Source organism: Lolium rigidum, chromosome 4 (assembly GCF_022539505.1).
Source record: "Lolium rigidum isolate FL_2022 chromosome 4, APGP_CSIRO_Lrig_0.1, whole genome shotgun sequence".
In the NCBI taxonomy this organism is placed as follows: domain Eukaryota; kingdom Viridiplantae; phylum Streptophyta; class Magnoliopsida; order Poales; family Poaceae; genus Lolium; species Lolium rigidum.
Window position 1 is genome coordinate 38,062,434 of NC_061511.1, and position 26,309 is coordinate 38,088,742.

Here is a 26,309-nt window from a genome sequence, read left to right on the forward strand (position 1 = left end):
CCAGAGACTCACACCTTGAGCAGTAGCAGACACCGGCGAGGCTACCATCACCGAGAGCCATCCCTCGCAGCCAAAACAGCGCCTTCAAGAAGGGGACGACGCTGCTGCGCCGCCGCTGCCCGGTCCGGCAAGTCAGACCTAGGGTTTCCCCTGGCGTCGAGGGTAGAAATGGTTAGGACCCAAAACCACGCCTCCAAGGAGGGAGATGGCACCCACAGGTGTCACCGTGGTCCGCAACGGAAGAACCGAGCAGGGTTTTCACCCGGGCCAAAGACCGCCCAACGGCAAGATGGGGACGCGCCAAATGCCGGCCTGAACCACCGTAGCAGGAGGCAATTAGGGGTCGACGGAGAAGGGCGAAACGCACCAAAAGCCACCGCAGCAGCCACCGCTCGCCGGACCGAGACCGAGATGGTCAGATCGGGGCAAGAGGCACACCGCCGCAACCGGAGCAACAGCTCCGTCCACCACCGACACTAGAGGACGGACGGCCACCACGACGACCGCCGACGAGATCCCAGCCCGCCGTCGCCTGGCCGGCCGCTGGCACCACCACGGAGCCCAGCAACCGACGCCGAAGGCGCCACCGCGCAAGCCCGCCACCATAGCCCAGATCTACAGGCCCGCACAGGCCCAGATGGGCTTAGCGGGCTGGAGCTCACAGCCATGGCAACGGGGGGGCCTCCACCGCAGGGAGGCCGCGCCACCCACCAGCCGACGCCATGGCGCGCTCACCATCGAGCTCCGCAGCGCCTCGCCGCCGAACGTCGCCGGGAACCATGCCGCCGCCGCCAGAGGAGCAAACGCCACCACCGCGCGAAGGAGAAGGCCCCCCACCGCTGCCGTCGCTGCCTGGGCTTCGCCCGGTGGGTCCTTCGGCGGCGGCGGAGGAGGAGGAGACAAGGTGAGGGGAGTCTGAGCGCCGGCGGCCGGGGTCGCCCCCCGTGTCGCCCAGAGCTAGGCGACGCGGGGGCTCTTTTCCGTGTCAAAACCGCTCCACCATAACCATGAATCAGGATTAGGCACGGCGATTAACACGCAAGGCACTGAGACAGCAGGTAGCGCCACCGGGAGAAGGGGGTTCAAAGTCAAGGCGAGCACGACTACAAAGGCCTGGCTGCCGGCCGTCGGCGGCGACAACCGACGGCGACGCGCCAAGTGACGCCAAACCTGCGTCGTCACCGCAGTTAATTGTGGCTGTCACCATCTCTGTGAACAAAGGAGGTCGCCACATGATCACTTGGAGAGCTCCAGCGCATTTGTGCCTGTTCCTTGAGTTGACGAGCCGATTAACTTAGCAAAATACCAGTATTAAGAAACTACGTGTACGGTTTATGTAGGAGAGTATAAACACATGTGCTTAACCACTAATCAGGCCGCACGGCCGGCGCAATGCCTGCTGCTTGCCTGTGGGCTGGTTTAAACAACTACATGAGTACTATTGCTGAAGCAGATAGCACCTTGGTTTTTGTGTTGCTGTATCCAACTGTTGCTGTATGCTTGTCTACATGTGTACGCTTGCAACCCATTCTGCAACTTGCGACTGATATCATCTTGGTTTCCTCGCTTCCTGTATCGTATCCATGTGTCTTGCTATATGGTACTCCCATATTGGTTTCAAATCGGCTCTTTCATTATGGCAGTATTCCAATGAAATCGGAAGTTTTCAAAGTTCTAGAGATCTGCATATTGTCAATCGCATGTGCAATCTAAAAGGAAAATATATTTTCTGGTCTCCAAGCTAGTGACAAAGTATATGTTTGGTGTAGTAACTTTGACACGTTCAAAACACCGAACGATGATTCAGATAGGTAGCTCTTCAACACCGCATATAGGGTCACCAACTCACCATTGGAGACGTTTTGCAGGCGTCATTTGGTTATCCTCGTGGCTGGATGACTCGGCGCCCCAATATATCGCCCCAAATGTTTATAAAGCATCTAGATTTAAGAAGCGTGTGGTTCATGTCGCCCTCGCTAACCTCAAGTGGGTCTTAGATTTATCTATGCAATTCACATGACAACTTTGCAAGTGCGCCCTTGAGATGGCACGACACATCCTGCTTGAGATGGCTGCCGTGTCTTCGCTCTCATGCCCTCATCTACTGAGCTCCGGCCACCACACAAGAATGCCTAAATCCACTCCGAAAGGGCTTAGGACTGTCATCCCACTTATTTCCTGGGAAATATGGTAGGAGACGAGCGCTCAAGCCTTGTTGTTGACCTCAACCACCCCTACGTTGGATCACGGTCCCTATGACGGGGGCCACTCCCATTCAACGAGGTTGCAGACACATAGGTGGCTGACCGCAACGTGTTTGGCGGAATGACCTCTGGTGTCAGCCCCTACGCATTATGGGAACCAAGGAATTGTAGGTTTTATGTGCATAACATGATCATAGTCTTATGTACGACTTGTGCTTGTGTGCACAAAATGATGATGTCACCATCTTGAATGAAATGATCCATGATGAAACTGTGGCAGCCTTTGTTGACACACGAAGTGAAAAATATGAATGGGAGCCCATCACAACCAATCAATGTTGAGACCGGTCAGAAGTTCACGAGAAGGAATAGGAGCTGAGGCCCAAACTTGTAAGAAACAAAAGATCATTTGGAGCACTCTCACCAAGGGCGGCCATGGAAGCATCATAGATGTAGATGGGTCGGCGCCCTCCTTGGCGGCGGTAGGGGAGGAGGGGGCACCGGGAACAAGAAGGCAAAGTCCACAAGGGATACGATGACATCACCGGAGATGGTGCAAGCATCGATTGGAAAGTGCCTCACCAACATCTCATCAAACTCGATCTTGAGATAACAAAAGAACGATGCAAGGTGGCAGCCTTGCTGAAGAAGCACGAGGACAAGATCGCGACTGAGAGGGAAAGATTTGCGGTGAATAAAAAGGAAGATGACTTCATGATCTTGACAGCCGATATGTTGAACATGGTCCAGAAGCGAAAGCGTGCTATTTGATATATCGTCAGCTCAACTTGCAGGAAATGAGTATGCTAGTGCGCCGATTGCGTCAGAAGAGCCAACACGGGTAGCAATGGAAGTGCCAACATCTTTCATTTGATTTCTATGCTACCTATGTGGTGTTGTCATATGTGTGGCCGGACTTGGTTGCATTTTGGTGGCCAAGACTTTGAACTTATGTATATTTTTATATGTGTTAGTTTGCGTAATTTGAAAAAAATGCAAAAACATGTCAAAAGAGAGTGGTGGGCACGAATCTCAAAGAATAAATGGACGGTGATGGAAACACCCACACCCATGCGTGGGTGTACAAAAGTATTTCCGCAAAACTTATTGGGGGCACCATATTGGCAGACTAGCTAGGTGCAGCCTCCCCCAATATGCCGACACAATAGGTCGGCGCTCCAACTAGCACAAATCCAACTCTACTGGTGGGCGGTGTATTGGGGGAACGAATGAAGATGCTCTAAGCATTACATAAAAAATTCCATTATTTTAAAAAAAAGTTCATTTTAAATCTTGAACTTGTAGAGGTTTGTTACAACAAATCATGCACTTTAAATCTCAGGAAATGGGCACTCTAAACTTGTAAATCCTGATTATAAACCCTAGGCATGTTTGGCAGATCGGGAAAGCGGCAATCACGACCGGAATTCCAAGGTACTTTCCCTGATAGTGGGGCCCACATCCTTTAGCTTTCTTCACCCCCGAACAGGGACTTGGATCGTCTTTCCTCACTCCGAGACTTGCATGTCCTTTGGGGTCCTGAAATCTGATAGATACCAAGGAGGGCTTGCCTGTTTCGCCGCAAAACCTACGTGTAAGGTCTTGCAGTGCCGCGTAAAAGAGCAAATTGAGAAACTAAAAAGAATAAGCCAGGTTTATCTGTATTGCACGAGTAGCCCAAGGTGACACTTTCCCCTTCTTCTTTTTTCCATCCCTGAAGTGAAATTTGCTTCATCACCCTATTCCTGCTTTATCTTAACTTCTCAAATCTTACAGGCTAGCATGCTCTGCTCCACCACAGTTGCTATATGTACAGAAGTTGGGAAAATCTGGAAGGATGTCAGGCACCTCAAATCTGGCATTTGCACACAAATTAGCTGCTCAGTGCTACTCGTTAGTCTTATGATTTCATTCATAGTCAATTCCCAATTCCTTTGTTTTTTCCGTCTAAAAAAATAATTCCTTTGTTTCCTTTTCTATAAAAGTACAGACATATAATATAATTCTTGTGCAGCTTCCATTTTCTAACAAGAACTATTAATTCCTTTGGCAGACTTGGTAGCGTTTTATTATATATTGGTTTACGGCACCCTTACATTCTGAATGGTGTATTACAGCTTGTGCAGAGTGTAAGGGCCATCTGAAGGCTAAAGTGACACCAGATGGCACTAGAGGTGAATATCTATTCTATTTTTAAATTTAATTTCATTAAAGAACCACATCAAGTAAACAATTTGCAAGCTGAAATGTGCAGATTAGTTTTCCTGTGTGGAAAATTTAAGGCGATAGAGTCTGCATTCTTCTTTCAGAACAGTAAGCAGACGTTGTGAATTCTGAATAATGGGGCACGCGGGTATGCAACGACATCAAATACAACAAACTGCCAGTTTCTGAAATGTTAGTAGCTTTCTGACCATTTCTCTGTTACAAGCTTTGTTTTTGTTTAGAAAATAATGCGGTTGCTTCTGTATGCCCATAAGCTTACTTTGTCTTTGCTTCTGAATCCTAACAGGGCTGCCTCAGTGCCAGGTACTGCTATGATCCTTCTGTCTTCGGCAGCATAATCGGAACCGCTCAATACAGGTTGCATTGGTCACGCTCAACCTCAAGCCCTAGATATACGATGCATGTAGCATAGAAGCTACACCTTAGCTAATGGTGTATTTCTCCTTTTTACAGAGTGATGCAAATGTAATTCTTCTATCTTGAAATTATGTCTGCATTTATCTTTCCTATGAACTCTGTACAGGTTCCCGCTAAGTTGTTTGAACCTTAGATTTCTTTGGTTTCATGCTGAATTACTCTGTAGGATTGGATGATTCCTGAAACCATGGGGGTCCAATCCTCCCGTTACAGAAGTTGCGTTCCGCCGGCAGGCAACATCCATCCACTGCAGCAGCACATATTAAGTGGCAGCTATCTTCTCAGCAATCCTGCCACCAGTTTTTGAAGTATTGACGATTTCACCGGCCGCCATTTTAAAAAGTTCAGAGATGTCACTTACACAAGACATTTCAAGTGCAGCCCTCGCTCCTCAGGCATGTTGACCAGGTGACCAGCAAGGCATGGTCGCATGGAGGCTCCAAGGCCGCGACGGTCACGACGTTCCCTGCAGGTGTTTGCGCCTTCATATCTGCACCTCCCGCTCGCTAACGGACAAGACTGAAGGCCGGCTCTGAGGGTACACACGCCAATCATGCTATCGGCTCGGTCCTCTCCATGATTCCAGTGTACATACCATCATAGATTTCCTGGCATGGATCATCAATCGCATAGATAAGCGTGTCCGTGAGGAGTATCTGGAACACCCTTCATAGTGCTTGCATGGATCTGAAATTCGGAATACCTCAAAGGGTACAGAAGGTATCCAGGAAAGAATCCATCTCTCTGCGCATGGAAGCCGAGCCAGCAGCAGAAGATGTAACACTGGACAGTTGGCCGTCGCCTGCAGCCCTCGCCGCTGGTCCATCCCAGCTTTAGAGAAGAAAAAAAATCAATACCCTCGAGAATTTATTGTCCTTTTGGGCCGAAGTTTTGGGCCTAGGCTAAGCTCGTGTGGTGTACGGCCTGGCCATTCTGTTTACTCGTTTCTCTCTCAAGCTCAAAACGAACTCAATTTGCAGGACATCCGCCTGCGCCTGTCCAGCTCCAGCTCCATCCACGGCTAGGCGCACGGCGTAAGGCAAACCTACCGCCGCCGCTACCCCAGCTCTCCCGCAGACCCAACGGATCAAGCCTCCCAGGTGACTGCTCGCGTCGCGTCCTCCCCGATCCATCTCCCTGCCCCCTTTTTTTGGTTGCGACGCCCGGATGGGATACTAGGTTGCCGCCCAGCTGTTTGTTGGATTGTCCGCGAGACTCGGCGATTATACTGATTATTACTACTATCGTAAAAAAAGATTTTACACGGAACTGTATGTATCGTAAATTGATTATCGAGATGTAGCTAAATTTTTTGTTGAAATTATTTACTAATTCAAATTATATTTTTTAGGTGGAGGGAGCTGGTATACCCGGAAGTTTTATCAGCCGAGAGCACACTTACCCTGCCGCCCGCCATGGTGATCTCCGCCCCTCTCTGCCACGGCTTCCTGCCCTTCTCTCCAGACGCCAAGGGATCCTCTGCGTGCTCCAGGAGGCGGAAGCTGGTCCTCGCCGCCGGCTGCCACTCCGGTCCAGTCGCTGCCGCGGCGACGGACGCGGCCCCGGTGGCCGATGCCGCCCGCGTCGCCAGGAGGAGGTAAAAGCTTGTTTTGTTTAGCCCAATGCTTTCTTGATTTGGTGCTACTACTGATTTTGGGCGTGAGGTTGCACAAACGCAGTTGAGCACAGATAAATCTGGATTGTTGTTCTGCACAACACTGGCCATGATCTATTTACAAGATATAGCTCTAAATAATATATGTAGCATCAGTCTTGCCGTCTGAATTGACACCTGAACTGAAGCTGTGAGCATTGACGTACGGTGTTCATCATGGTGGATGACACTCCCTGTATTCATTCCACAGATGCGAATGCTTTGATCTCCATCAGCAGATGGTTCCTTTCGCTGAATCGTGGGCTAGGCAGAAGTCCATTGTTAAGAGGAGGAAAGGGCTGGTAGACAGCGACGAGGATCACACGGACACCTTGATCGCCCTGCAACATCCACCCGTTTATACGTTGGGCACCGGCAGAAACGAGGAGTTCCTCCATTTCGATGTAGGATATTCTCCTTATGAGGTTCATCGTATTGACCGTGGCGGGGAGGTGACATATCATGGTCCTGGACAGGTACTCATTACAACCTCTGTTCACTAATATAAGACGACGATTTGGAAAGCTAGGAGTAGTGAAGTTTGATGTATCGTGTGTCTGAAAGTGTAACTCGCATAGTTCTACTTCAGTCTGGTGCTGTGTTTCTTGCATATCTGCCTACTGTTTCCAACTTTTTTTTCTGTTTCATGGTAGGCAGATCTTAAGCCTCAAATTAAAGTAAAGAATCACCCAACAGGGATTTCAGTGACATTTTTCTGTTAAAGGAACCTATGGATCCTTTGAAGGAAGAACAGTGATCATTAGCTTGTGATGTACCCGATTCTCTTGAATTTCTGTTCCCTTCTTGAATTTCAATTCTCCTGGAATTCCAGATCTTCTTGAATTTCTTTTGTAGCTTAACACTACATGTTTTTCTTACAGTCAATTATTTTTTGCTTCTTTAGCTTGTCATGTACCCGATTATCAATTTGCGGTATCACGAGTTGGATCTTCATTGGTACCTTAGGTCACTGGAAGACGTGATCATCCGTGCCCTTCACTCCGCATTTTCTATTAAGGCGTCAACAGTAAAAGGCCTCACTGGTGTCTGGATTGGTATGTTACCATCTTTTTGGATACCGCAAAGTGTTTTATCATGCCATCACTTATCTCTTTGTTAACTTAGCTTTCCTCTCCAGGGGATCAGAAAGTTGCAGCTATTGGAATCCATTGCTCACGATACATAGTATATCATGGCCTAGCTCTAAACGTCACAACCGACTTAGCCCCTTTTGAACGTATCGTTCCCTGTGGCATAAAGGACCGTCGCGTTGGGAGCATTAAGGACATATTACAGAGGAATTCCAATGGAAGGGAACTTAATGATGCAGAACTGATGGATATAGCTTACGAGTCCTTGATCAAAGAGTTTGCTGAGATTTTCCAGCTCTCTCTGGAACCCAGCACTGATTTGTACCTTCAGCCAAAGTAATAATGTTATCAATTAACTGTGGGGATACATTGCTAGAGTATCGGAACCACACTTCACCGAAGAAGTCGGGCACAAACACAAGCATATTGTAGCAGCGGCAGGCTAGCTTTATTCGAAACTGCAATCTCCTCCAGTCCAATATAGTTGCAGAACTAGCGATACGGGTGCATGAATTCAGGCCTTTGCGTCACCTGCAGATTCAGTCACAGGAAACGTTTCAGCAAACCTGAGAGTTGTTTGTGGCGCTGGGCAGAAGAGAATGATTGTTGCTAAGCATGCGGTGCGATTGGTCATTGAACCCACCACTGCAAACATCGTAAGAGCAAGAAGGGACTACCTTGAGTCCTTGACAGAACTTAAAGTTGTTCGGCCTTTCTTTGAAAGACTTCTTGAATTTGAATCGCCTTTCTAAGCCTCCTGATCCATATCTAGCCATTTTTTCCGTATTACAGTAAAATAACATTTAAACATTGCAGAAATTGGACTCCTTTGATACTGCAAATTTCAGTCCGAAGATGTGTACTTTTGGTTGACTAGTTATTCCTGGAAACTGAAAAAAACAATATTAGTATGATTCGCCTCTTCTGTCAATCTTTTCATCTCGTATTGTACTCTAATTGCTAGCCGTCAGGTAACGAGAGGGCGAATGTTTTCTGTAGCAGCATCACTTCGGCGTCCAAAATTGTAAAAATACGGGTCACGTGTTCTGGCGATGATCGCGAGAGATGTTTGTTTATCGTCAGGTAAGGCAAATGTTTGTTCAGAACTGTAGCAGTGTCACTTAGGTGCCCAAAAATAACAACAATGTGTGTCAGGCTGTATTGACGAACGATCGCGTGCGTCTGCACTCATGTGATCATACATGTCCTACATGGTCTGGCCGAATTTAATTCTTAAGGAGATTAACAATCCGATCATTCAAATGTGGGGTGCAGTTTAACTCATATAGAACGTTTACATCATTGTAAAAATCATTCTTAGAGCATCCCAGCCGTTCGACGCCCCCGGGCGAAAATTCGGATTTAACAAACGCCGGATTGGACGTAAAAAGGGCGTGGGGGGCAATATTTTCCCAACCGCACCCCCGGCTTTCGCCCATTAGCGGCGGTAGATTCAAAATAGTGTATTCCCGCTACACAAAATAATCGCCAATGTCCGGCGATCGGATCAGCCACATTCCGGCGATCGAAACTAGACGACTACAGGCTCATCAGCGGTCCCGTCCTGAGCAACGACGTCTGGCGCGGCATCGGGCGATGCAGGCGAGATGGCATGGGCTCTCCGGACGGATGAAAGGCCTAATCCGGACGAAAACGAGAAACCGGGGACGCGGCTCGGCCATTTTCATCCATCCGGATGGAAAAAAAAAACGTCCTGAGAGGCTCGTCGGGGAGACGGCTGGAGATACTCTTAAAACACTATCGTCTGTCGACAAGAGAGAGACTGAAAAAATTCTAGCACGAGGTTATTATATTCTAGCACGAGTCGCCAGCCAAGAACAAATGTTAGTCCGGAACTGTATCGGCATCACTCAGGCGACCAAATTGTTTATACAATACGGGTCACTTGTGTTGACAATGATTACGAGAGATGGATGTATAGAGGCCGTTGGCGTGTATCTACACTCATCTGGTCATCCCTGTCCTACATTTTAGACGGAAGGCTCGAATTGAGCCCGGCTTTGAATTAACAAAGCCATCAACCGGCTAGGAGTTACACCGAGAGTTATAACACACACGCGTCAAGCGCACACCACATATCACAACAAAGGACAACACATAGAGTAAAGCCGAAGCACCCTTTGATCCATGAAGAGGGAGCCTTGTCGTTTGTTGCACCGGAGCGATCGCGACCGTATCCACGCCAACGCACCTCCACCGCACCAAGAAATGCACACAAGGGGAACTCAACGACGGGCTGGCCATCTAGCAGAGCTTGAGGAACCAAAGGAGGGGGGGGGGGGGGTCTTGCGGCGACGCCTCCAAGAAGGTGAATGGCGCAAGAATGCGTCATACTCGACGGCAGAGACAGAAGACCTGCAAAGTTTTCACCTAGACCCGAGAACCACCACCCATGGAGCTCGGGCTAGGTCCAGACCAAACATACAACATCATCCCCTAGCGTTGGGATAGACACACCGGCAACAGCTGCGACCAGACGCCGACCTAGCCGAGCCCCCCAAGGCGCTAGGAAGGAAGTCAGCTACCGCAGCGAACCGTGTAAAAGTAGCCAAGCCGACGTTGCAATAGGGCTGCGACACCAGCAAGAGGACACACGGTGCTCCACAGGACACTGCTAGAGAAGCTTACACGAAGTGAGGCCTCCAAGGGGCAAACTGAGGCGGAGGGACGAAATCCATCATTTCAATCAGGGGGGCCATCGTCGGGACGCCTTCAACAAGGGAACGACACCCGCAGGTGACACCGTCACCGGCGCAGGCCAGAGCCATGCGCAACTTTCGCCGAGGTCCAAACCTAGATAGAAATTCCGGACGCCGTCGCGAGGACGCAGAATGAACAAGGCGGAGATCACAACCGCGCCTCCAACCTAAGTCGCGCTATGAGCTAGCCCCAGCTAGATTCATCCGCAGAAAACACGTGTTGGCTGACAGAATCCGACCAAACCCAGATCTAGACGTGGAATGGCTGTCCTACATGGAATGGCTAAACTCGATTTTTAAACGGAATTAACATCGTTCGCTGTCATTCAAATGCTGGTTAATGTATTTATTTATACCGCTATAAAAGTGACGGTGTTGACAGGACAGACAAACAAACACACAAAAAATGGCTAATTTCAGTGCTTCCAGTACTTTCACCGAGATACAATGCATGGCTAATTTCAGCGCTTCCAGTACGTCCAAAAATTGTAAGAATATCGGTTACGTGTGCTGACAGTCATCACGAGAGATGTTTGTTTATCGTCAGGTAACGAGGGTGAATTTTGTTCAGAACTGTAGCAGCATCACTTTGGCGTCCAAAAATTGCAAAATATTGGTCACGTGTGTTGACGATGATTGCGAGAGATCTACAGGGACGTGCCCTGCCCGCCGTTGGCGTGCGTTTGCTGCACTCATGTGATCATGCCTGTCGTACATGGCTGTTTGGCCGTAGTCGATTATTGAAGGAGATTAACAATCCGATCATTCAAATGTGGGGTGCGGTTTATGGCACACACACAACTAATGTGTTGGTCGTTGTAAATTATTAAGACATCAGTCTATAGCGAGTAAAAAAAAAGTGTGTGTGTGTGTCAATTGATAAGAGAGAGCTGAAAACCCTTACAGATGATGAGTGTGTGTTGACTCTCTTTTTTAAAAAATAATGTAATGATACATATTTTTTTTATAAAAGGGGTTATATTACTCCGAAGTTTAGTGTCAATGTTATTGACTGCAAATTGATTACGAGGATACTGCAGAATCCTTTTCAGCATGGTGTTCTGGAAGAAGAGGTTTATATGCACCAGCCTCCTGGATTTACTGTCGTGGATCATCCTAATCATCTATGTCGCCTGGTCAGATGCTCTACAACCTCAAGCAAGCTCCTCATGCATGGCATGCACGCTTTGGTTCTGCTCTTCGTGCTCATGGGTTTATTCCCTCTACAACAGACACATCTTTGCTTCTGCTTTAAAGCCTAGAGATCACTATGTAACTTCAAATTTATGTCGATGACATCATTCTGGTCAGAATGTTACTACTATTGTTGATCGCTTTGTCTCTTTTCTTCGTACTGAGTTTGTTGCGAAGGATCTGGGTAAATTGCACTACTTCCTTGGATTGAAGGTCACTCATGATGATATTGGTTTGTCTCTCTCTCAGAACAAGTACTCTCTTGACTTGCTTTGGCGTGCTGGTACGCTGGAGTGCAAGTTTGCCACTACTCTTATGTCTCCCTGTGATTAGCTCTCAACTGTTAATGGTACACTGTTGTCTTCCGAGGATGCTATTGAGCACCGCCGTGTTGTTGGGAGTCTGCCGTATTTGACACTTATCAGACTAGATATCTCCTATGTTGTGAACCGTGTGGTCCAGTATCCTCCGTCACCCAGGGATACTCATTGGTCAGTTGTGAAGCATGTCTTGCCTTAAGTTTGCCACATGGTGAACTATGGTCTTCGCCCCTTCATTCTGCTCCTTCAGGCTTACTTTATGTGTTCTCTGATGCGGATTGGGCTGGCTGTCATGATGATCATCGATCGGCGGGGGATATGCAGTTTTATTTGGTCCTAATCTGATCACCTAGAGTGCTCACAAGCAAGCTACAATGTCTCGCAATAATACTGAAGCTGAATACAAAGTTTTCGCCAATGCTACAGCTGAGCTCGATCATCTCTGTACAGTCTCTGTTACGATAGCTGCGGGTCTCGCAAACTCATCCTCCTGTTCTTTCGTGTGATAACATCGCCGCTACCTACCAGTCATCCAATCCAATCTTCCATGTCGGAACTAAACACATTGAAGTTGACTGTCACTTTGTGAGGGAATGTGTTGCGCGGAAGCTACTTCAGATCAAGTTTGTCTCTTCGAAAGATCAACTTGCTGACATCTTCACCAACCCAATGTCTTTGCCACGGTTAACATTGAGGAAGGGTGTTAGACTGCATATATCCTAGCTTATGTATTGCACCTGTATTCGTGCATTTGTGTACACTATAAATATAAACCAACGGTAACCCTATTAGGCTATTAGGGTGTCTAGCCTATTCCCCGGAACTCATTGTCTCACAGGGATGGAGGGTATTGGTGTGGAACTGGCCGAAGGCGGAGTCTGTGGCCGTGATTTAGCCGGCATCGGTAGGGAGTGGAATCGGATGGGCCACGTGTGTGTGACGGTTAGTGGCAGTTGGACCGTGTGCGGTTGTAACACCCCAAATTTCAATAAAAAGAAAGTTAGAGAATTCCAGAAAGCAAAATTTCAAACCAACAAAAACTTCTTCTTTTGCATATAGTACCATGCATAGGACTTGTGCATTTGAGTGATATGCCATGAGGATTGCTTTTACTTGTATTTGATATGCTCTAAAACCCTAGTGTGATCATATGGAGATCACCAACCAAATAAATCAAAGAGGGAGAAATTCCATAAAATGCAAAACCCTAAAAACCCTCACATATGCTCTATGGCATTTTTATAAATTTTGACCCTAGACCTATTTGGTCTTCACCATTAGTTGAGTAATGTTATTAAACACTTACTACAACTTTTGGAATCAAAGATTCACAATTCAAATGGATTTCAAACACAAATCCCACTCACATATGATAATGGTCAATTTTGACAATTCTAGTCTGATCACCACTTTGAGCCCTTGCCATTCATTTTTCCCAAACCAACTCTTGCTAACTCTTTGCACCATTTCAAAGTCAACATCAAGGTGAACAACTTTGATGAAGATCATCATGCCAAATTCATCTTGGATCATGAGCTATGCTCACCCAAAGTCCCAACTTTTTAACATATGGAACATTCTACACTTAGCCATTTTGGCCAACTTTTGATTTCTAATTTTTCCACCACCACCTCAAAACCTCTCTGGTCATTTACAACTAATATCAACACTCACTTTTCAAATACATTCACCATTTGAATTATTTCAAATTTGGACAATTTGGCAAATTCCAAATTCGGGCACTATTTACACACTATAGCAAATAGTGATCTAACCCAACAAATCTACCCTAACCTACACCATTTGGTCCCCTGGTCCCCTCTCACTCTCAATGCAGCATAGAAACCCTAGTGGTGCATGCATAGCATGCATGCACACACCATGCCGGCCATGGCACCACCTTGCCGAGCCTCCCCTCTCTCCCTTGCTCTCCAACCCTGGCCACCTTGCCCTAGCTCGCCACCTCGCTCCTCTACTTCGTCTAGCACCAACAGAAGCCAGGTAGATGCCCTAGCTACGCCGGACGGCGCGCGCCCAAAACCGCCAGTATGCCGCTCGCGTCGCGACCATGCGCGCCACAGACGCTCACTGGCCGCGCGTCGCGCCACCACCTCGAGCACGCCCTGGACCCGCTCTCGACAGGTTGAGCTTGCACTCGACACCTGGAAGCCGCCAGACACGGCCAAGACCACGACCCGTGCCCGCCGCCGCCGGAGACGAAGAGGAAACCCCGCCGCGGGCGCGACAGACACGGAAGCAACGCGGCATAACCAGGCCCTCCCCGACCACGCTGTCGCCACCATTCGCCTCGCCTGGACACGTAGAGCATCCCTGCACCCTCGCCTAGCTCGCTAGACCGCCGGAGACGCCGCGCCCTTGTCGAGTTCGCCGCAGAGCCTCGGGCACTCGCTCGCATGAATTTATGGGTGGAGTATTACACTTCATTTAAACTTGTCTCACATGAATTTATGGGATGTTTGTATCTCTGGTCCAAAATCTCTTATATGAATTACTTGAGATTTAAATCAAATGTAGGGTTATTTAAATAGTATGAGGTGATCTACCTCATTTAAATCATTTTCCCAAATGATGATGATGAACATTTGACTTAGGTCAATATGAGTTCATACATGATTGTTTGAGAAATTAAATCTTAAGAAGATTTCAATGAGAGGAAATTATTTCTCAAGAACCCTATGGAAACTATCATTTACATATAAAATACAAAGAAGTGAATTCTATTTAAACCCCACAACCCATGCACCTAAGTAGATTATTTTGTGTGCATAGAATAGTTTGTGTGTTTATATGTGATGTATGGAATAGCCATTGAACTAGTGAGTAATTGTACTCGTATTCAAATTTAGACGGTAGCACCGGAGAGTACGCCGAAGAAGAAGGTTGCTACCAGGAGGAGGAGGAGGAACAGTTTGAGAACTACCAAGGCAAGCTAATATTCTTGCAAAGTGCAAAGCCCCTTGGGGCAAGGCACCATGTTTCTTATCTTTTCTTATATGAACCCATCCCAAGTTTTTATTTTACAAGTCTTTACTTGTTTTCTAAATGAGTTACTTTTATAGTTAACTTTGGTCAAAGTACAAGTTGGTTACTAGAGTAGTGAGTTAGTCTCTTCCAAGCAAAGCAAGATAGCACCCCTCATGAATTAGAGCTAGTGCTAATGAACTAAACTTGACTACTCTAGATGGGAACAATGTGATTTTGAAAGGATTTTGAAACCTTGGAATGATGATGCATTCCATTGAATGATTTATGAAGGTGAATGTGAACAAGAGAAGATAGTGATTTTTGATAAAACAATGGTGTTGGTTTGAATGTGATACCTTTCCAATTATTAAGTACCCCCACAATACCTGATTATAGGTAGGGCTTAACTGGAAGTTTATGCGTCTTAGTATGGGTTCCCTCTAAACAAGCGTCATCGGGGTTATGCCGAAAGCTGCCTCTACCACAAAAGAAATGATATGATATGATGCGAAATGAGGTGAATGTCCGGCCCAAGCCCCGTGCAGTTCCCAGTGTTGACAGCTTGGTCTTCACCGGGAGGCCAAGCTCATGGGGAGAGGTGCTCATACTAGGATTCGTAAGTGAAAGGTTATGGTTGATGATCCGCGCATCGTGATACGATGATTCGGGGAAATCCCGACGGATGAAATCAAATGTTGTGGCACAAGTGTGCAACCTCTCGCGAGTGTAAACCTATTCGAATAGCCGCGTCCACGGTTACGGACGGTTGGAAAGGCCATACAGTTTCCAATGTCATATCTTTGAAAAGGATGTTGAAAGATGATGGTGAAATGACTTGTGGTGGATTGAATTGAAATCACCACTTGAAATGGTGGGAATGACACTAATGTTCCCACTTGAGTTAGTTAGCACTTGAATAAGCTTTTCTCAAACTTTGTGAACTAAAACTAGCTTTATGCAAATAAACTAGAGCTTAGCAAACCATACTAGAATGTCTAGCACTTACATTAGTATTAGTTTGCGAGTACTCAACGTACTCACGGCTTTGTCCCTGGCTATTCAAATGGCCAGAGTATGAGGAGGACCAAGGAGATGACCAGCAGGATGCCTACGACAACTAAGCGCCTTCCGACGTCAAGCGTTGGCCTGTGAACTAGAGAGTCCTTGTATCTTACGCTTCCGCTATGTTGAACTATGAACTTGTGTTTGTTCGTTGATCAATAGATCAACTATTCGTGTAATATGGATCATGTGATTCCAAAATTGTAAGACTTATGGTTTGTAATGAATGATGACTGTGATACTTAACTATTATGCCTCGCAACAACAATATTCCTGGGATTGTGATGTATGACATAATAGGCATTCGGACTTAAAAATCCGGGTGTTGACAGCGGTGGCCTATTTACGGTTGGTGCCGTGTACTGAGCACCAACCATAAATTATGGGATGCTTGTAAAATGTTAGGTTAACATTTTGGTTGGGCATTTGTTGTAGTATGTTTTTTTTTGTCTACAAAGATGACTTATTTCGTGAGAAAATAAAAATAAATTTAACCCTTCGTTTTTTTTGACAATCAATACCGTATTTATTTATAGTAACAAATAGCACATGGTAGAGATATACGAGTTGCCTCCAACGATTACGAAATAAAATCTAAAAGATAGTAGCAAAGTTTTGATGTTTTCAAACTTTCTCTTCCCACACAATCTTGGACTTCTTAAATGTAGCTAAAGATAAATAATAAACCATAGACCTGTAAATACCGACGATGAACAATTCCGGTAACAGCATGAGCATCTTTCTTTTTCGTGTACAAGGTTGGTTGGCTAAGGGCATCTCCAACCATGCGACCCAAACGGATGCGCTGGGCCGTCCGTTTTGGGCCGTTTGGGTGGCCGCGCGGATACCCGGATAGCGGTCCGCGTCCGCGTGTCCGTTTGGGTCGCACGCTGCGCCCCAATGCGCGAACGCAGCGCAAATGTAAAAAATAAAAGAAAATAAATATGAAAAAGGAAAACAACAAAAAAGTAAATTTAAACTAGGGTTCATTAAACTTAACCCTATTTTGGGCAATTTTTACACAAAAGAAAGCCCTATATGGCTTTAAACGAAAAAAAAGGAGCAAACCCTAGGCCAGGGTTTGGGTGCACGGTGGCCGCCGGTGCGCACTACTACTCTCAGTAGTACTCGTCGTCGTCGCCGTCGATGAGGACGACGCCCCCCGGCGGTGACGCGCTGTTCCGGCTGGACACGCCGGAGGGCGCCGGGGACCCCGGCCAGGGTGACCACTGCGCCCTTTCCCAGGCGGAGTGTGGGTCCGGAGGGCTCGCCGGCCTGCGCAGGCATGCCCTTCGCGCGGCCTCCTTCCGGAGCTGCTCCGCCTCCTGCCGGAGTGCGGTCTGGCGCTCCTCCTCCGCCCGGAGCGTCGTCTGGCGCGTGGCCTCCTCCTCTCGGCGAGCCATCTCGAGGAAGGCCCACGCCTCCGCCTGGGCGTCCTACTGGGCCGTCCTGGCCATCTCCTCCAGCTTGGAGGTGCGCAGCGTCTCGGCGAGGTGCGGCCATTTGGCCAGCTCCTCGAGGTTGTTGAGCTCGCGGGACGTCGCGAGCGCCGCTTTCAGCTCGGGGTCGTCCTCCTCCTGGGGCTCAGGCTGGGGCTGTGGTGCTGCCGCGGCCTCGTTGATGTAGAGGTGGCACCGGAACCCGATCTGTGCTCAGGTGCCAGCTGTGGGGGAGGTGCACGTCGCCCACGACATTGGGACGCCGGCATCCCAGAATATCAGCGCCACCACTACGGTGATGTAGATCCGTACGCGGATGGGAGGTGCCGGCGGCCCCATCTCGAACACCGGCGGCGCGTTTCGCCGGCTGCTGCTGGCCTTGTGGTAGTTGGCGGACGGCAGGAACTCCTGCTTGGGGGCCATGGCGGTGCGGAAGCTCGTGCGTGCGTGCGGCCGGAGTGGAGAGTGTGGACTGGATAGGGACAGTCCCCCTCCCCCAGTCCACATTTAATAGGACTGGGGCACCAACAGCTGGGCCAGCCACGTGGACCAAGCGGACACGTGAGGACGCCGCGTACCATCCGCGGCCACGCAAACCTGATCCAGATTTGGGCCGGGATTGGATCGTCCCGGACACCCGCGGCCATCCGCATTTGCGATGCGAGGCCCGTTGGGGCTCGGATTTGTCCAGTTTGACCCATCCGGATCCGAACGCGGGGGCGCGGAATGTGTCGCCCTCTTGGATATGTAGGCATATGTGGTACGCGCCTCCTCCACATGGCTGCCGACGTGCCGCGGCCAAACCGTGTCGTGCTCCCGTTTGTTCCGGACCCATCCACAGTACAACTAGGGATGGATCAAGGTGACCGTTGCCATCCATCCAGCCCCCGAATCCATCTCCATCCAGCCGCCGCCCCACCGTCCTCCGCCTCCGCTCCCCACCCCCTTTTTATTGCTTCCAGATACGGCACATCACCACCACCAGAATCGCCGCCACCGCTGCGAGAGCGCATCAAATCCGGGCAAGCTACCTCCGCACGCCATAGCCAGCCAGCTACTCTCCCTACCCTTCTAGGCAAAGCATCCATCGGGCAAGGAAGCACAGTAGGATTATCCCTCCCTAGGGATACGGATACGCCTTCCATCTGCGCGCGGCGGACGACAAACACGCCGCCAGCCCCGCCCTGCCGCCGCCGCCGGCGTCTGCTGCTCCTTCCGCCCAGCACAGCACAGGTGACCTCCCCCTCCCTCCCTCCTCCCCGACTCATCCCCGATTCGATCTCCCTGCCCTGCTGTCACTGCTTGCTTCGCCGTAACTCCCGATTTTCCCGGTAAAGATAATTTCTTGATGACGCCCAGTGCCGGATTCGTTTCATCTTCGATCCTATCGCGATATACTGCTAGTAGTACTACATCCCAGCTGTTCCGTTCCGTCGCTTCGGTTTACCCCTCCCCTTTTGGATCAGTCCCTGTGCTGCCGCCCAACTGTTCGTCGGATTCTCCGCAACAAACAGTAATCGCTATTATTAATTATTATTTACTAGTAGTACCACTAATTAGCTGCAGCAGCTCGTCTTGTCTTCTCACATCTGGTAGTAAACCGGATGCAGCCGGTGGCTTGATTCCACAAACCGCTCCATGATCGATTCGGTTCCGCATTACAGGAAGGGGAAATTAAAAGATTCCGCAAACCCATCCATGTTTAGCCGCTAAAGTAAGCGACGTTGCCATCCCCAAGATTTTTCCCCCTTTCCTTTCGCGCGTATCGCCGTCCTTTTCCGAATTATAGGAACAAGTAGGCGAGAAATACTCTGCTTCCATGTCGTGTCTACTCCACTGCCACGTAAAGTATTTTCGGAACAAGTAGGCGAGAAATAATACTCTGCTTTCGTTCCGTGTCTACTCCACCACCACGTAAAGTATTTCACTCCCTTGAATCGATGCATGGGAAGCAAAGAAGATGTGGTTTGGTGATACGCCCCGTATTATTACTAATATTCGTTTCCACCGTCCCTGTCATGCACGTCGGCAACGGCAAAAACCCTCGCTCTCATGGTCAAACGTGCGCTCCGATGCTTCGGGAAGATGTGTGCTAGTACTACGTGAAAGCTCTGCCTGTGGAGGAGGAAACGTTCAGCACATTTTCCCGTGGACACATCTACCTGCTTTGATTTGCACCACTAGGGCCCAAGCACCTGGCCAGCCACAAGACGCTAGGAGGATACTAGTATCTTCATACAGCTTTCCATACGGTTACCGGTTCCTTTCCGTGCACTACCTACACTGTTCGTACTATTCCACTCACTGCTTAATTTGGTGCCACTTGTGCTTCTTTGCTTACTGCTTAAGACATAAACACCTTTCTGTTTATCTATAATTAGCTAAGGTAGGCGAATTTTGGTACTAGCAAATTCTTGCACAGTGCTTTGGTGCCACTTGTCCCCTGCCTACTGCTTAAGAATGTGGGATTTCTGTTTACCAATATTAGTGGGCCAGCAATGTCCTAGATTTTGGTGCCAAATTCTTGCACAAATATATACGTCTGAATCAATCAGAAAATACAGTTGACTGCCTCACGAATATTGTGCAACAATGCGAATCGTTCAGTCAGACGATTGCTAGTGTATCTAATCATTTTATTATCCTAATAATTTTCTTGCTGTTGTTCTGTATCACACATTGACACCGCAGGCTCATCGTTACAATGCGCCTCCATGGCGCTATATATATGATCTTATTGCACCATATGTTACAGTCTGTTCTTACTCATCATACTTATGATGGCTCTTGTGTGCAGGCTTTGTTCTATGTGAAGCTATCTGACGGACAGCCATGGCTACGGTCCGCGACATATGCGTCGCGGCGGGGTTCAACGTAGCGACAGCCGTCGCCTTCTTGCTGGCGTTTGCTTTCCTGCGGTTACAGCCTGTCAACGACAGGGTCTACTTCCCGAAATGGTACCTGAAAGGCATGCGAGACAGCCCGTCTTCCGCCGGTGCGGCTGTCACCAAGTACGTTAACATTGATTGGAGGTCCTACTTCAAGTTCTTAAGCTGGATACCGGCGGCTCTTATGATGCCCGAGGAAGAGTTGATCGAGCATGCAGGCCTTGATTCCGTTATCTATCTACGGATATACCGCACAGGGTACGTTTGCAGCAGCTTTGTGTTCTTGCTGTTTGTTGTTCAGCTTTACGGATATACTGCATATGAATTGTTCAATCAGGCCGTTGCAAGTGTATCATGATCATTTTATTATCCTAGTAATGCTGCTGTTCTGTATGACGCCGCAAGCTCTTCTCCTATGATAACAAATCAGACCACTGCTACTGTATCTTGATCATTTTATTATCCTAGCAGTGATGTTGTTCTGTATGATGCCACAAGCTCTTCTCCTGTACGAATTGATTAATCCCATGATGAGTATATGTTTGCTTTTGCGGATCTTTGGTCCCGTTGAACCTTTTGACGATTCTACGTCTCTTTAAGGGAATACACCACAAAAACTAGTTCTTTGTACATGCATGTTGTTCCTTGTGCTTGAAGTCTAAGAATGGGTACCCAAATTATCATTTAAGTTTTACTTTGTTGCTTTTCGTTCTGTGAAGAGGCACATTTCTATTGTGCAAAGATTTTTCATCTTTTCTCATTACAGCTGTATGTGGAACATCATATGGGCCTGTATGTATAGTTATTTTGTCCTTTTTTGCTTAACATCCTTCATATTAAGTGGCCCAATGTTCCGATGCGCGTATGTTGATTAGCTTTTAACTAATTATTATTGCAGGCTCAAGATATTTGTTCCAATTACAATTCTTGCTTTCGCTATTCTGGTCCCTGTGAACTGGACCAATGACGCACTAGAAGGTCTGAAGGTAGTCCAAAGTGATATTGACAAACTTTCATTATCCAACGTACCTTATGGATCTAAGAGGTGAGCAACAGGCTACACACCAGCATTAGTTTATTTCTTTATCAATGTGTATTTATGTTACTTATGGAAATGATTTGGTGATCTGTTTCATAGAAGTTGTAGATATTCAGTAGTGGCACAGGGTCACCACAACTGAAATCTGTATATGCATCCATTATAAGCGCTGTTTATAATCAGTTGTAGTTAAGTCCGTTCAGTGCTATGTAATTTTTAAATTATGGACGACAACCTTCTTGAAGTTCAAGTACTTCACTAATCTGCACATGCATACCATTTCTTCAAGTTCAAGTGTTTATTTAAGCGATATGAGCAACGCACCCCATTGGCATTTAGCAACTGCTGGTTAAATTTAATCTTAGGCAGTTCTGCTCAAAATCATGTTGCATATCAGCCTTACAACATAATCTTCCACCCATATTTATCTTTGGTTAGTACAATTCTCTTCGTCAATGGTGCTCACAGTTCGCATGTTTTCTGCAGGTTTATAGCTCACGTGGTTATGGCCTATGCTTTTACATTTTGGACCTGCTATGTACTTTTGAAGGAGTATGAAATAGTCACAACCATGAGGCTATCCTTTCTTGCTTCAGAGAAACGCCGACCGGATCAGTTCACTGTATGATCATGTTCAACTTTGCCTAGTCTCTTCCTATTTGTAGATTGAAATGTTCAATACATGTTGTGTCAGCTTGGACAAGTCGAAAGGCTTGCCAGACTGGCAAAAATGTGAGAACAAAATGATTGCACACTGGAAAGGTTCGCCATCCAAAAAATGATAAATATTTAGATCTTACTGTTATTTCACAACTGAACTGCAAGTTCTGCAAATTTGTGTTGCATATTCGAGGTATAAGTCATCTTTGTGATTGCAACTTCTACATGAGCTTGGTATAGACCCCTTTTCTTGAACATGATGTTGCATGTTGAATGATCTCGGTAGAATACTTTTTGTTAGATCAATGGACCTTTTATTTTCTTCACTCCTATAAAGATCATGGTGGCGGTCTGTTCACCTCTTAAGTTACAGTGAATGATCGTAGTTGCCATCCAGATATTTGGTGGATCAGTTGATGTGTATTTTGAGACTGTTTTTTCACTTAGCAGGAACTAGACTATGGTGACACAAGTGTTTTAAATAAATAATAATATGTAACAATGAATTAACTTCCGTAACAACACACAAGCATTTAGCTAGCTTTTTTAATTGAGTTTACATTTTTGTAGGTTCTTGTGCGGAATATACCACCAGATCCTGATGAATCAGTTAGTGAGCTCGTGGAACATTTCTTCCTCGTCAATCATCCAGATCATTATCTGAAAAACCAGGTAATCCTTACTATATCTTACTTTATGAGTGCCTGGTTAATCATCCAGATTAGTGAAGTGCTTGCACAAAGTTAATCAGTTAGTGAGCTCGTGGAATATTTCTTCCATGTGAAACATCCAGATCATTATCTGAGTACAATTCTCTATGTCCATGAGTCCCTGGTTTGATGTTTTATTTAAGGGAATAATATGTAAGACTTGTTCTTCTGTAGGTAGTTTACAATGCAAATAAAGGGAATAATATGTAAGACTTGTTCTTCTGTAGGTAGTTTACAATGCAAATAAACTTGCTGATCTGGTTGAAAAGAAGAAGAAAATGCGGAATTGGCTTGATTACTACCTACTCAAGTTTGAGCGAAAATCGAAAAGGCCGACAACCAAGGTGAGTCTACAGAAATAGTTAGCAATCCATTGCTCTTCTGTATGGATCTTATTATTTTTATTGATTTGAATAAGAACACTATATGAGGATTCTTTATTTTAATTCCTAGCCTTCATCTTGACTTGTTTACAGACTGGCTGGCTTGGATGTTTTGGTTCTGATGTAGATGCTATTGATTACTACAAATCAGAGATCGAGAAGATAGGAAAGGAAGTAAGTTACAACTTAAATATTCATGTAACCTTTGTAGTGCAAATATGTTGCCACTTAAGTTACAGCATGTCCGTATGTTGCAACTCTGACTGAACTGTTGTCCCTCCTTGGGTCTTTTTAAGTGTTAGATTGTGTATTGTGCATTAAACTTTGTTTGCAGTTAACTGTCAGAATACTACTACAGACTAATTCGCTCATTACACAGGAAGCTGAAGAGCGGAAAAAGGTTATGAAGGATCCCAAGTCAATTATGCCAGCAGCCTTTGTTTCGTTTCGCTCACGGTGGGGTGCAGCTGTTTGTGCTCAGACACAACAGACCAGCAACCCAACTACCTGGCTAACTGAATGGGCTCCAGAACCTCGTGACGTGTACTGGAATAATCTATCTATTCCATTTGTGTCCCTCACAGTCAGGAGGTTGATAATTGCTGTGGCCTTCTTCTTCCTCATCTTCTTTTATGTCGTTCCAATAGCATTTGTGCAGGCTCTTGCAAATATTGAAGGCATAGAGAAGGCTCTACCATTTCTAGAACCTCTAATTGAAAGGTAAGTCTACTTCCACACAAAAATGCACAGTTTCTTGGCACTCTCATAGCCTGTTACATCATACCTGTACAATTATTGTGAAACTTTGCATTGTAGATTTTTTCTCAACTCCTGATTTCTGTTTTCAACTGTTATCCAGACCTACCATTAAATCATTCATCCAAGGGTTTCTTCCTGGAATTGTTTTGAAGATCTTCCTCATAGTGCTTCCGACTATTCTGATGTACATGTCACAGTTTGAAGGATTGATATCACAGTCATCACTAGAGCGGAGGACTGCATCCAAGTATTTTATATTCTTGTTCTTCAACGTATTTTTGGGTAGCATCCTTACAGGATCTGCTTTGGAGCAGCTTAAGACCTACCTTCATCAGTCAGCTAATGAGTATGTCCCGCACAGACAGATCTATCAATTATACACTATAGTAGGAAAAACATATATCTGTGTTTGTTATTGCACACATTTTTACATCGGATGGTGATTGCTCTTTCAAGTTGGTCTAAATTGCTTTTTTTTGCAGGATACCAAGGACCTTCGGTGTAGCGGTACCAATGAAGGCAACATTTTTCATAACATATGTGATGGTTGATGGTTGGAGTGGTGTAGCTCTTGAAATAACGAGAATCAGGGCATTTGTAATATTCCATTTGAAAAACTGGTTCTTGGTCAAGACGGAAAAGGACAGAGAAGAGGCGATGGATCCTGGTAGCATCTGCTTTTACTGGTCTGAGCCTCGAATACAGCTATACTTCTTGCTTGGTCTTGTCTATGCCCCGGTGACACCGCTCCTGCTCCCCTTCATATTGGTGTTCTTTGCACTGGCATATGTTGTCTACCGCCACCAGGTAAAAGAGCAATGCACTACAAACTTTTGGTTTGTTCGTTTATCATTTAATCGTACAAACCTCTGAATGGTTGTTTCAATACATACCTGACCCGACAGATCATAAACGTGTACAATCAACGGTACGAGAGCGGCGCACAGTTCTGGCCTCAGGTGCATCTACGCATAATCGTAGCTTTGATCGTATCGCAGCTGCTTCTCCTTGGGCTATTAAGTACAAAAGGTTTGGAGGAGGCTACACCGGCTCTTCTCGTTCTTCCCGTATTGACCATCTGGTTCCACAAGTACTGCAAGAACAGGTTTGAACCTGCGTTCGTGAGGAACCCTATACAGGTAACGTTTAGCATCATGATGTTAATTACCTCGCTGTTAGAAGGTTTTCGTTTCCTTTCTGAAGGCTGATGATTGTTGTTTCTGATTTCTGCAGGAGGCGATGAAGAAGGACATCTTGGAACGCGCGAGGGAGCCCAACTTCGACCTGAAGTCTTACCTGGCCGACGCTTACCTGCACCCGGTGTTCAAGAGCGATGAGGTGGACAAGTTCTTCGTGGCTGATGATCCCGGGGCCGAGGAAGTGATCGTGCCGACCAAGCGGCATTCCCGACGTACCACGCCAGTCCCTTCTGTGCAGAGCAAGCAGGACGGCTCCGACAGGCTCTTGCTGCCTGAGAGCGTAATCGAAAGATAGCAGCTGGGCTTTTGTCCTGTAGGCAGTAGTATGTACAGGGAGAGGGGAGCAAAATGCGGGGAATACCTGATATTTTCTTGCTCGTGTTTATACTGGATAGGATGGGGGACGTGCACTGCAAGATTGCGTATGTGGCTTGGAGAATATTTCGTTGTCAGTTCTTTTCTGATGTAAGAAGAGCCTAACTTCTTCATCGAAAGCTGACGTTTTATACCCGGAGTTGGAGACTGAGTCCGAATTTTCGTTACTTTGCCTACCACTTTGGAGCGTGCAACTTAGAAATTTGCAACTTGTATTTGTAAATTTGTTTGACAAGGCTAAACTTAGCCAGGTGAGTTGGTGGGCTAAACACTGCACACATCGAGGATGAGGAAGGGCGGGGTAGGTGGGAGTCTGAATTTTAAACTTGTACTATTTGTAAGTTCGTTTGGAGCGGGCAACTTAGAAATTTTAAACTTGTACTATTTGTAAGTTCATTTGACCAAGGCTAAACTTAGCCAAGGTGAGTTGGTGGGCTAAAACACTGCACACATCGAGGATGAGAAAGTGTGGGGTAGGTGCGGTCTAGGGATGTGCAAAACTGACACCGTTGAAACAGGCTATGGCATACACTTCATTTCCTTTCACAAACCTAAATTTCATTTTCACTTTAGTAATTTTTTTGAAACTAAGCTGAAACCGGTGAAACTGTGACACCGTTTTTGCCCACCCTTCATGCGGTCAGCTTGCGCTGAATGATGATTTCCTAAATCCTGGTCATGTTTGGTGCGGCTAGTATATTTCATAATTTTTTATAAATTTTAAGAATTACGTGATAAAAATTCATAGAAAAATGATCGTGGAAATAAAAGTACATGCATGTTAAAATTAATATGTTTGTACTTCAAAAAAAGCCTTATGTTTCAACAAAAAAAAAAGCGTTCGTGAATTATGAAAAAAAAATAGAAACATAGAAAGTAGAAAACAAATAAAAGGAAGAATGTCCCTAAAGAGAAAAGGAAAAAAAAGGAAATTACGAAATAAAGTTTTGCATGTACATCTACTATCTTAATACTTACTCATGC

At 46.5% G+C, this 26,309-nt stretch overlaps 1 protein-coding gene across 1 annotated transcript; it reads left to right on the top strand.

Moving 5' to 3' along the window:
* Positions 1-20,109: 20,109 nt before the first annotated feature.
* On the top strand, positions 20,110-25,492 carry LOC124707860 (CSC1-like protein At3g21620). Its single transcript, XM_047239556.1, has 11 exons — positions 20,110-20,458; positions 21,099-21,245; positions 21,726-21,861; positions 22,470-22,571; positions 22,837-22,953; positions 23,086-23,166; positions 23,372-23,712; positions 23,852-24,097; positions 24,234-24,558; positions 24,657-24,890; positions 24,985-25,492. The coding sequence occupies exons 1-11, from the start codon at positions 20,145-20,147 to the stop codon at positions 25,243-25,245; spliced, it is 2,304 nt and encodes a 767-aa protein (XP_047095512.1). The 5' UTR covers positions 20,110-20,144; the 3' UTR covers positions 25,246-25,492.
* Positions 25,493-26,309: the final 817 nt, after the last annotated feature.